The sequence below is a fragment of the Piliocolobus tephrosceles genome, chromosome 21 (genome assembly GCF_002776525.5).
Source record: "Piliocolobus tephrosceles isolate RC106 chromosome 21, ASM277652v3, whole genome shotgun sequence".
Classification (NCBI taxonomy): domain Eukaryota; kingdom Metazoa; phylum Chordata; class Mammalia; order Primates; family Cercopithecidae; genus Piliocolobus; species Piliocolobus tephrosceles.
The window spans coordinates 48,511,668-48,524,327 of NC_045454.1; the positions used below are offsets into that span (position 1 = coordinate 48,511,668).

The 12,660-nt window shown below is 53.9% G+C and overlaps 1 protein-coding gene across 1 annotated transcript; it reads right to left on the bottom strand.

Moving 5' to 3' along the window:
• Window positions 1-335: 335 nt before the first annotated feature.
• On the bottom strand, window positions 336-9,155 carry EBI3 (Epstein-Barr virus induced 3). The gene is made up of 5 exons (XM_023185672.2): window positions 9,040-9,155; window positions 7,177-7,309; window positions 5,157-5,335; window positions 3,637-3,794; window positions 336-922 (listed from the first exon to the last, which is right to left on the bottom strand). Exons 1-5 carry the CDS (start codon window positions 9,149-9,151, stop codon window positions 767-769), a joined length of 738 nt encoding a protein of 245 aa, XP_023041440.2. The 5' UTR covers window positions 9,152-9,155; the 3' UTR covers window positions 336-766.
• Window positions 9,156-12,660: the final 3,505 nt, after the last annotated feature.

The following is a 12,660-nucleotide window of genomic DNA, read 5'->3' on the forward strand; positions in this document are numbered from 1 at the left end:
AGTAGCTGGGATTACAGGCATGTGCCACCAGGCCCAGCTAATTTTTTTTGTATTTTTTTTTTTAGTAGAGACGGGGTTTCTCCATGTTGGTCAGGCTGGTCTCGAACTCCCGACCTCAGGTGATCCACCCGCCTCGGCCTCCCAAAGTGCTGGGATTACAGGCGTGAGCCACTGCGCCCGGCTGATTTTTTTTTTTATTTTAAACAGGGTCTTGCTCTGTTGCCCAGGCCTGAAGGCAATGGTGTGATCACAGCTCACTGCAGCCTTAACCTCCTGGACTCAAACGATCCTCCCACCTCAGCCTCCCAAGTAGTTGGGACTGTGGGTGTGCCACATCACACCTGGCTAATTTATTTTATATTAATTTGTTAGAGATGGGGTCTCACTGTGTGGCCCGGGCTGGTGTTGAGCTCCTACCTCAAGCCACGCTCCCACCTTGGCTTCCCAATAACTGGGATTACAGGTGCGATCCACGGCACCCAGCCCAACAACAATTCTTCTCTAATTAAACAATAAAAAATATCTCACAGTGACGGTTCAGTAAGCCCCGCACCGTGGTAAAGGAGAGAGCAGTACATCTCCATTTCTCAGCTAGAGAAACTGAGGCTCAAAGGGAAAAGCTGGTCATCTGAGGTTGCCCAGCAGCTGAGCAGCAGCAAAGCAAGGACTCCAGCCCAGCCTGAGCAGAGCCCATCCGCCCTCCAACACGTGTCCCGGGGCTTAGGGTGGCGAGGATCCAGGTCCCGTCTGGAGGCAGCGGAAGCCCTCAGTACTTGCCCGGGCTCATCAGGGTAGTGGCGGGGAGACTCCAGTCACTCAGTTCCCCGTAGTCTGTGAGGTCCTGAGCCGCCACTTGGACGTAGTACCTGGCTCGGGGCCGCACAGCCCTGAGGATGAAGGAGGTGGCTTCAATGGGCCCCACCTGAGGGAAGAGAGAGCGTCAGGTCACTAGAATGAGAAGATGGAGAGGGGCCACTGTGCACACTGAACCACACCACGGGGCCCGCAGTCCTCCCTGCCCGCTGCAGGCTCCAATCCAGGACGCTGGCCCCAGCTGTGCGGCCCCACCCCAAACAGCATCACGGGTTCCTCCCAATCCCGAACTCTGTCTGTTTGGCCCCCAGAGCCACCTCTCTCACGAATCCTTCCTGGACCACACTAGTCCCTGCGGATGTCTCACCCATGAGGGTCTTTGTTCGTTAGGACACCCCGATCCCTAGAATCCTCTTCTTTCTCCTCCTTGGGACTCAACCAGGACCTCTGGGATAGGACCCCAAACCTCCCTTTACCTCTGGTCCCACTATATTAACCATGCTTTTTGTTTTGTTTTGAGACAGAGTCTCACTCTGTCGCCCAGGCTGGAGTGCAGTGGGGCAATCTTGGCTTACTGCAACCTCTGCCTCCGGGCTCCAGCAGTCCTCTCACGTCAGCCTCCCAGGTAGCTGGGATTACAGGCGCCCGCCGCCATGCCTGGCTAATTTTTGTTTGTTTTGAGACAGTCTCGCTCTGTCACCCAGGCTGGAGAACAGTGGCGCAATCTCAGTTTACTGCAAGCTCTGCCTCCCGGGTTCAAGTGATTCTCCCGCCTCAGCCCCCTGAGTAGCTAGGATTACAGGTGCCCACCACCACACCCGGCTAATTTTTGTATTTTTAGAGTAAAGGTGGGATTTCACCATGTTGGTCAGGCAGGTCTCAAATTCCTGACCTCATGATCCACCTGCCTCAGCCTCCCAAAGTACTGGGATTACAGGCATAAGCTACCGCGCCCGGCCCTCTTTTTTGAGACAGAGTCTTGCTCTGCTGCCCAGGCTGGAGTGCAGTGGCGCGATCTCGGATCACTGCAACCTCTGCCTCCCAGGTTCACGCCATTCTCTTGCCTCAGCCTCCGGAGTAGCTGGGACTCCAGGCGCCCGCCACCACGCCTGGCTAATTTTTCATATTTTTAGTAGAGATGGGGTTTCACCGTGTTAGCCAGGATGGTTTCAATCTCCTGACCTCATGATCTGCCCACCTCGGCCTCCCAAAGTGCTGTGATTACAGGCACGAGCCACCACGCCTGGCCAACTTTTGTATTTTTTTTTTTTTTTTTTTTTTTGAGATGGAGTCTCGCTCTGTTCCCGGGGCTGGAGTGTAGTGGCCGGATCACTGCAAGCTCCGCCTCCCGGGTTTAGCCATTCTCCTGCCTCAGCCTCCGGAGTAGCTGGGACTACAGGCGCCTGCCACCTCGCCCGGCTAGATTTTTGTATTTTTTAGTAGAGACGGGGTTTCACCATATTAACCAGGATGGTCTCGATCTCCTGACCTCGTGATCCGCCCGTCTCGGCCTCCCAAAGTGCTGGGATTACAGGCTTGAGCCACCGCGCCCGGCCAACTTTTGTATTTTTAATACAGACGGGGTTTCACTTGACCTCCAGTGATCTGCTTGCCTTGGCCTCCTAAAGTGCTGGGATTCTAGGCATGAGCCACCGCACCCAGCCTAACCATGCTTTTTATTTAATTTAATTTATTTAAGTTGGTAGAGTCTGTCTCTGTCGCCCAGGCTGGAAGGCGGTAGTGCCAACGCGGTTCACTGCAGCCTCAATCTTCCAGGCCCAAGTGATCCTCCCACCTCAGCCTCCTGAGTAACTGGGGGCACAGGTGTGTGTCACCACACCCAAGTAATGTTTAAATTTTTTGTAGAGATGGGAGTCTCACTATGTTGCCCAGGCTGGTCTCCAACTCCTGAACTCAAGTAGTCTTCCCACCTTGGCCTCTCAAAGTGCTGGGATTACAGGTGTGAGCCACCCTGCCTGGCCAGAATTGTTCACTTTAAAATGGTTAATTGGCCAGATGAAGTCCTCACACCTGTAGTCCCAGCACTTCGGGAGGCCCAGGCAGGCAGATCACCTGAGATCAGAAGTTTGAGACCAGCCTGGCCAACATGGTGAAACTCCATCTCTACTAAAAATACAAAAGTTAGCCGGGCGTGGTGGCACGTGCCTGTAATCCCAGCTACTGCGGAGGCTGAGGCAGGAGCATCACTTGAACCTGGGAGGCGGAGTTTGCAGTGAGCCGAGATTGTGCCACTGCCTGGGCAACAGAGCGAGACTCTGTCTCAAAACAATAACAACAACAACAACAACAAAAGCAGATGTGCAACTGCTTGTGCGAGTCCCTGCTTTCCATCCGTTTAGTCAGAGGCCCAGGAATCAGATTGCCGGACTGCTCTTTTTTTGTTTTTGAGACGGAGTCTCGCTCTGTCGCCCAGGCTGGAGTGCAGTGGCCGGATCTCAGCTCACTGCAAGCTCCGCCTCCCAGGTTCACGCCATTCTCCTGCCTCAGCCTCCTGAGTAGCTGGGACTACAGGCGCCCGCCACCTCGCCCGGCTAGTTTTTTGTATTTTTTTTTAGGAGAGACAGGGGTTTTACTGTGTTAGCCAGGATGGTCTCGATCTCCTGACCTCGTGATCCACCCATCTTGGCCTCCCAAAGTGCTGGGATTACAGGCGTGAGCCACCGCGCCTGGCCTGGACTGCTCTTATTTAATGCACCTGGAATCCCAAGCTCTCTGTGAGAGCCCAGCACACCTGCTGGTCTCGGTAGACGCCATTCCCTCTGCCGGGCACCGCCCTTCCCAGCGTCGCCTCATCCTCCTCACCTGGTGGAAGCGGGCAGCTCCCTGACGCTTGTAACGGATCCAGTACTTGAGTGAGAAGATCTCCGGGAAGGGCCAGGACCTGGGAGGCTCCCACTGCACCTGGAGCTGGCGCTCAGCGAGGGGGCTTAGGCGCACGCCTTCTGGAGGGTCGGGCTTGACTGACGGACAAGCAAGGAGCAGGGTCAGGGGACAGGAAGTCCAGTCATTCATTCACTCATTCATTCAACCAACCAACATATTATATATATATATTTGGTTTGTTTGTTTTTTGTTTTTGAAACGGAGTCTCACTCTGTCACCCAGGCTGGAGTACAGTGGCACGATCTCAGCTCAGTGCAACCTCTGGCTCCCAGGTTCAGGCGATTCTCCTGCCTCAGCCTCCCGAGTAGCTGTAAGCCACCATGCCTGACTCAACCAATAAATATTGAGAAACTGCGTGCCTGGGGCTGCCACAGAGGGGACATAGCGGTGACCTTAACTGACGTACCCCTGTCCTCATGGAACTCATAATCCATCAGAGGGAAGGCGGGAAATAAGAAATCCGTAGTCACACAGAACAGAGGAGAAAGCTGGGGAATGCAAGAATGGCAGTGGCCACATTTTTTGTTTTGTGTTGTTTTTTGAGATGGAGTCTCGCTCTCTCGCCCAGACTGGAGTGCAGTGGCACGATCTCAGCTCACTGCAAGCTCCGCCTCCTGGGTTCAAGTGATTCTCGTGCCTCAGCCCCCTGAGTAGCTGGGATTATAGGCACCTGCCACCACGCCCAGCTAATTCTTATATTGTTAGTAAAGGCAGGGTTTCACCATATTGGCCAGGACTGGTCTCAAACGACCTCAGGTGATCTGCCTGCCTCGGCCTCCCAAAGTGCTGGGATTACAAGTGTGAGCCCCTGGGCCTAGCCAGGGCTTGCAATTTTTAATAATCTACTCAGGAGAGGCCTCACTGAGGAGGCAATGTATGTACAGAGACCCGAAGGAGGTGAGGGAGTAAGTCATGGGGACATTTTGGGGAAGGTGCTCCAGGTAGAGGACACCGCCCATGCAGAGGCCCTGGGGCAGAACCATTCCTGGCATGTTGGAACATCGAGAAAGCCCATGTGGCTAGAGCAGAGTGAGCAAGGGGGAGACAGGGAGGAGGGGAGGGCATGGAGGAGACAGGGCAGGTTGTCCAGGGTTTGGTGGGCACTAGGAAGGACTTGGGCTTTGACCCCAAGGTGGGTGGGAGCCATGGAGGACTCTAGGCAGAGGGACAGGCCCTGACTCAGGTGCTCTCAGGCGCCCTCTGGTGGCTGCTCTGGGAAGGACAGACTGTGGGGCCAGGGCTCAGGATGGAGGGGACTGGGCTGTCAATGATGGGGGTGCTCCACGTACTGGTAGAGGAGGGGAAAAAGGAGTCAGATTTTTGCTGAAGTGTGACAGTGCAGCCACAGGGCTGGAGGACGGGTGGGAGGTGAGGTGGGCTAGGGGGAGCTGGAAGGAGATGGCAGCCCCGCCCCCACCCCCACTGCCGCCCGCACTCACTGATGTGCTCCGCTATGAAAGGCACGAAGCTGCTGCTGGAGCCCCAGGGGTGGACGGCAGTGACATTGAGCACGTAGGGCGCCATGGAGAACAGCCGGACATCCGCGATGGTGCAGCTGGTGGACGCTGGCGTCTGCTGCAGGCAGGGCCAGCTGTGGCCCCGGGCAGCCGTGCCGAACCTGCACAGGGTGGGACTCGCTGAGCGTCTCGGAGAGCGCCTGTGGCCTCAGCACCTCCTGCTGCGGGGCCTGACCCGGGACCCCAAGGACAGGCAGGAACAGGAGGGGGCATCCCGGGGTGGGGTCCTGGTGGTGGCCGTGCCACCCTCCCGGGAGCGGGGCATGGGCCCCAACATCACAGTGCCCCTGATGGCTCAGGTCGGGGATTACAACCCAAGCTAGATACTACGGTCCTGGATTCTAAAGGTTTCTGGGATGTCAGCATTCATTCATTCATCCATCTGTTCATTCATTCATTCATCCACTCATTCATTCATTCATCCGTTCATTCAACCATTCCTTCATTCATCCATCCATTCCTTCATTCATCCATCCATTCATTCATTCATCCACTCATTCATTCAGTCATCCGTCCATTCATTCATTCATCCATCCATCCATTCATTCATCCATCCATCCATTCAGTCATTCATTCATCCATTCATTCATCTGTTCATTCATGCATTCATTCATGACAGGGTCTCCCTCTGGCTCCCAGGCTGGAGTGCAGTGGCAGGATCCTAGCTCATTATAGCCTTGAACTCCTGACTCAAGGGATCTTCCCTGTCTCAGTCTCCAGATCGGTTGGGACTACAGGTGCTGCATCACCACTCCTGGCTAATTTTTACATTTTTTACTACAGACAGGTGTCTCAGTATGTTGCCCAGGCTGGTCTCTAACTTCTGGGCTCAAGTGAGCCTCCCACCTTGGCCTCCCAAGTAACTGGGACTACAGATGTGTGCCACTACAACCAGCTAATTTTTTTGATTTTAAATATAGACAGGATATTGCTATGTTGCCCAGGCTGATCTCAAACTCCTGGACTCAAGTGATCCTCCCACCTCAGCCTCTCAAGTAGCTGGGACTACAGGCAGGTACCAACATGCCCAGCTAATTTTTTTCTTTTCCTTTTCTTTTCTTTTTTATTTTTGAGACGGAGTCTCATTCTGTCACTAGGCTGGAGTGCAGTGGCACCATCTTGGCTCACTGCAACCTCCACCTCCTGTGTCAAGTGATTGTCCTGCCTGCCCTAGCCACCCAAGTAGCTGGGACCACAGGCGCCCGCCACCACGCCCGGCTAATTTTTTGTATTTTTAGTAGAGACAGGGTTTCACCGTGTTAGCCAGGATGGTCTCGATCTCCTGACCTCGTGATCCACCCACCTCGGCCTCCCAAAGTTCTGGGATTACAGGCATGAGCCACCATGCCCAGCTAATTTTAAAAATTGTTTGTAGAGACAGGATCTCACTATTTTGTCCAAGCTGGCCTCAAACTCCTGACCTCCAGTGATCCTCCCATACCAGCCTCCCAAAGTGGTGGGATTATAGGCATGTGCCACGGTGCCCAACCCAGGAAGTATTTTATTTTATTTTTTTTGAGATGGAGTCTCGCTCTGTTGCCCAGGCTGGAGTGCAATGGCGCCATCTCAGCTCACTGCAACCTCCACCTCCTGAGTTCAAGCAATTCTCCTGCCTCAGCCTCTGGAGTAGCTGGGATTACAGGCATGAGCCACTGCACCTGACCAATTTTTTAAATTTTTCATACAGACAGTGTCTCACTATGTTGCCCAAGCTGGTTCGAAACACCTGACGTCAAGCAATCCGCCCTCCTCAGCCTCCCAAAGCGCTGGGATTACAGGCATGCACCACAGTGCCTGGCCCTGAAAGTATATTTCGATTTGGCAGGGCTGCCCTAGAATTCCGTCGGCCTGGGGTTCGGGATGTCTGGGTCTCCAGTTTTCCTGACCCCAGGGCTCTCCAGGAAGTGCAGTGTCCCCGAGGCCCCCTTCCAGGCTCTCCGACCTGTACGTGGCAATGAAGGACACGGGGCTGGTGCAGTTTGGAGAAGGCGGCAGGGTCCAGGAGCAATCCACAGCGATCGGGTACCGAGGGGCTCGGCATTGCACCCGGGGCAGTGTCAGAGCTGCTGGGGGCCCTGCAGGAAGACAGAAAGAGTGAGCTTCTGGTTTGCCCCCAGATTGTCACAGCCCTCCTGTGCGCTGGGCTCCTGCCACGTTGCCAGCCAGTGCCAGGCACATGGTAGGTGCCTAATAAAGGCTTGTGGAATAAATAGGTACATGGACGAAAGGCATCTGTCATCTTTTATCCCCACTGCAGTGCATCGAAGTGAGAACTATTAGCCCATTTTCCAGATAGGGAAGCTGAGGTTTAAGCATCTACAGAGAGGAACTTGGGTAAGAGGGAGAGGTTTTACTAAGTTCTCTCTTTTGTAATTTTTTTTTTTTTTTTTTTTTTGAGACAGAGTCTCACTGTGTCGCCCAGGCTGGAGTGCAGTGGCCGGATCTCGGCTCACTGCAAGCTCCGCCTCCCGGGTTCACGCCATTCTCCTGCCTCAGCCTCCCGAGTAGCTGGGACTACAGGCGCCCGCCACCTCGCCCGGCTAGTCTTTTGTATTTTTTAGTAGAGACGGGGTTTCACCGTATTAGCCAGGATGGTCTCGATCTCCTGACCTCGTGATCCACCCGTCTCGGCCTTCCAAAGTGCTGGGATTACAGGTATGTACTGCCATGCTAGGCTAATTTTTGTATTTTTAGTAGAGATGGAGTTTCACCATGTTGGCCAGGCTGGTCTCAAACTCCTGACCTCAGGTGATGCACCTGCCTTGCTCTCCCAAAGTGCCGGGATTACAGGTGTGAACCACCAAACCCAGCCTATAAATTATTATTATTATTATTATATTATTATTATTATTATTATTATTTTGAGACAAGGTATTGCACTCTGTCACCCAGGCTGGAGGGCAGCGGCACAATCATAGCTCACTGCAGTCTCCGATTCCTGGGCTCAAACGATCCTCCCACCTCAGCCTCCCAAGTAGCTGGGACTACAAGCACGTGCCACCACATCTAGCTAATTTTTAAATTTTTTGTACAGATGGGTGGGGGCCGGTCTCACTATGTTGCCCAGGCTGGTCTCGAATTCCTGGCCTCACGTGATCCTCATGCCTTGGCCTCCCAAAGTGCTGGAATTACAGGCATGAGCCACCATGCCCTGCTGTAACCATTTTGTCTTCAAGGACATGGAAAAGTTCTTCAGTGCAAAATGAATGTCGGCCGGGTGCGGTGGCTCACATCTGTAATCCCAGCACTTTGGGAGCCCGAGGAGGGTGGATCACCCGAGGTCAGGAGTTGGAGACCAGCCTGGCCAACATGGTAAAACCCCATCTCTACTAAACATACAGAAAGTAGCTGGGTGTGGTGGCAGGCGTCCGTAGTCCCAGCTACTCGAGAGACTGAGGGAGGAGAATCTCGCTTGAACCCAGGAGGTGGAGGTTGCAGTGAGCCGAGATGGTGCCACTGCACTCCAGCCTGGGCGACAGAGACTCCGTCTCAAAAAACAGACACCAGAAGAAACAAAATGAATGACTGTGACTTGAATTCGTACTTATGTCTGTGCAGCTCTATGGATACCTCTAAGCTGTGACTGCCAGTCCCTGTCACCCACAAGGTGACATCCTTCTACCCCTAACATGGCACTGCCTCTCTGTGCCTCAGTTCCTCCATCTGTACAATGGGAGGGTAACCCCATCCCACCAGTGGGCACACAGGAGGCGCGTGAGTTCCCACCTCAGACATGATCCGAGGCCAGTCTGTGCGTCACGTCCGTCTGCCTGGGTCCCCCAGCCCCCTCAGCGACCCCACATACCTTTCCTTCCACTGCAGGGCAGGCAGCCAGGCCAGAGGACAAGGGCCAGGAGAAGCTGCGAGGTCATGGCTGCGGCCAGCTCTGCTCTCAGGAGCAGGGGTGGGAACGTCATGGGAGACTTGAGAGGGGAGGTGGTGAGGACTTGGGACCTGCCCAGGGGAAAGCCCAGCCCAGGGTCAAGGCCCCCCTTCGACTTCCTTCAGGTCTGACTCACTGGCCGGGCTCCGAGGGAGGTGAATTAGGGTGCGGAGGAGCCCCAGCCCCCTGGGGAGTGCAGGCCACCCCTGCGCGGAAGGCCCCGAGGGTGGGGGCAGGGGGAGGAGGCTGTGAAAGGGAGAAGTGGAGACCTGCTGGCTTTTCCCAGCACAGCATGTCCTGCTGGCCTTCCTTCCGCTGCCCTGAAGTCGGGGAAACCCCAGGCAGGCAGGCAGGGGCTCGGGGACATGGACGGAGACAGAGGCAGACACTGGAGAGAGAGGCAGAGACACAGAGAAGATAGGAGGAGGACACTGAGATAGAGGGACGGGGAGATGACAGAGACAGACACAGAGAGAGACAGATGAGAGAGGCACAGAGAGACGAAAGGAGGACACAGAGGTAGAGGGATAGAGAGACAGGGAGATGACAGAGACACAGACAGAGAGAGACACGGATGAGAGAGGCAGAGAGAGACAGATGAGAAGAGGAGGACACAGAGACAGGGAGATGACAGACAGAGACAGAGAGAGACACAGAGAGAGACACAGATGAGAGAGGCAGAGAGACAGACGAGAGGGGGAGGACACAGAGGTAGAGGGATAGACAGGCAGGGAGATGACAGAGACAGAGACAGAGAGAGACAGGGGGATGCCAAAGACAGAGACACAGAGACACAGATGAGAGAGGCAGAGACATAGATGAGAAGAGGAGGACACAGAGACAGGGAGATGACAGAGACAGAGAGAGAGAGACAGGGAGATGATGGAAACAGAAAGACACACAGAGAGCAGACAGAGGAGGACACAGGGAGAGATCAGTGAGGAAGACAGACAGATGAGAGACAGAGATAAGAGAGGAAGACAGAGAAAGAGAGACAGAGATGGGAAGAGTCAGAGACAGAGAGAGATGAGAGAGCAGGATAGACAGAGATAGAAAGATGGTGGTGTCCAGTGGCTCACGGCTGAAATCCCAGCACCTTGGGAGGCTGAGGCGGATGGATCACCTGAGGTTGGGAGTTCGAGACCAGCCTGACCAACATGGTGAAACCCTGTCTCTACTAAAAATACAAAAATTAGCTGGGCGTGGTGTCAGGTGCCTGTCATCTCAGCTACTCTGGAGGCTGAGGAAGGAGAATCACTTGAACCTGGGAGGCAGAGGTTGCCGTGAACCAAGATTACACCACTGCACTCTGGCCTGGGTGACACAGCAAGACTCCGTCTCAAAAACAACAACAAAAAAGATAGACTGATGGGGAGATGACAGAGACAGAGAAAGACAAAAGAGAGACAGAAACAAGAGAGGAAGACAGAAATAGAGATACGGGGAGATGAGAGACACAGAGAGGGAGAGATAAGAGAAGACAGAGGGCCGGGTGCGGTGGCTCACGCCTCTAATCCCAGCACTTTGGGAGGCTGAGGTGGGCGGATCACAAGGTCAGAAGTTTGAGACCAGCCTGGCCAATATGGTGAAACCTCGTCTCTACTAAAAATACAAAAATTAGCCGGGCGTGGTTGTGCACACCTCTAATCCCAGCTACTTGGGATGCGAAGGCAGAAGAATCGCTTGAACCTGGGAGGCGGAGGTTGCAGTGAGCTGAGGTTGCGCCACTGCACTCCAGCCTGGGAGACAGAGTGAGACTCTGTGTCAAAGAAAAAGAAGACAGAGATAGAAAGAGTCAGAGAGATGGGAGATGGGGAGATGAGAGAGACAGAGCAAAAGAGACACAGAGAGAAAGAGATAAGAGAGGAGAAAGACACAGAGGTACAGGGAGACAGAGAGACAAAACGGCAAGAGAGGCAGAGATGGAGACCAAGAGATAGAGACAGACACATGCAGGGAGGTTGGGCACAGTGGCTCATGCCTGTAATCCCAGCACTTTGGGAGGCCAAGATGGGTGGATCACCTGAGGTCAGGAGTTCCAGACCAGCCTGACCAACATGTGAAACCCTGTCTCTACTAAAAATATAAAAATTAGATGGGCGTGGTAGCACGTGCCTGTAATCCCAGCTATCCTGGAGGCCGAGGCAGGAGAATCGCTTGAACCCGGGAGGTGGAGGTTGCAGTGAGCCGAGATCGCGCCATTGCACTCCAGCCTGGGCAACAAGAACGAAACTCCGTCTCAAAAAAAGAAAAAAAAGAGAGAGACATGGAGAAGAGAGACAGAGAGACACAGGAGTGCAGGCCTGGGGAAGCAGCTGCCACCACAGATATCCCAGTGATCAGGATGCCCAGAAACAAGGAAACCCCCAGGAGCAGGCTGGACAGGCTCGGGGATCCCCACTCCCACCTCCCCTCTGTTTGCTGAAAAATGCCAAGAAACCCGTGGGGATTTCGAGGGATTTGCCAAGGGGCAGGGAGAGGCTGGGGGGAGGGGCTCCCACCATGGCCAGGCTTAGGATTTAGGAGAGTTTCTTTTTTTTTTTCTTTTTTTCCTTTTTTAGAGGCAGGGTCTTGCCCTGTCACCCAGGCTGGGGTGCAGTAGTGCGATCATGGCTCACTGCAGCCTCTAACTGCTGGGCTCAAGCGATCCTCCCTCCTCAGCCTCCTGAGTCGCTGGACCACAGGTGCGCACCATCATTCCCAGCTAATTCTTGTATTTTTGATAGAGATGGAGTTTCCCCATGTTGCCCAGGCTGGTCTTCAACTCCTGGGCTCAAACAATCCTCCCACCTTGGTCGCCCAAAGTGCTGGGATTACAGGCATGAGCCACTGCACCCAGCCAATCCTGCCTTTCTTTAACATTTCCATACTTAGTTCATCGTGCACTTTTTTTTGCACCCATTTTGCCTTTTTGAAATATTGCATTAAGATGGAGTTTATCCAAAGGCCGGGCATAGTGGCTCATACCTGTCATCCCAGCACATTGGGAGGCTGAGGCGGGTGGATCACCTGAAGTCAGGAGTTCGAGACCAGCCTGGCCAACGTGGTGAAACCCCGTCTCTACTAAAAATACAAAAACGAGCCAGGCGTGGTGGTGTGTGCCTTGTAATTCCAGCTACTGGGGAGACTGAGGCAAGAGAATCACCTGAACCCAGGAGGCAGAGGTTGCAGTGAGCTGAGATCACGCCACTGCATTCCAGCCTGGGGACAAGAACGAAACTCCATTTCAAAAATAAAAGAAAAAATATAAAAATTAGCCAGCTGTGGTGGCAGGCGCCTGTAGTCTCAGCTACTTGGGAGACTGAGGCAGGAGAATCACGAGAACCCGGGAGGCAGAGGTTACAGTGAGCTGAGATCGCTCCACTGCACTCTAGACTGGGTGACAGAGGGAGAATCCACATAAAAAAAAAAAAAAAAAAAAATAGAGGTGCAGTGGCTCACACCTGTAATCTCAGCACTTTGGGAGGCCGAGGCGGGCGGATCATGAGGTCAGCAGATCGAGACCATCCTGGCTAACACAGTGAAACCCCGTCTCTACTAAAA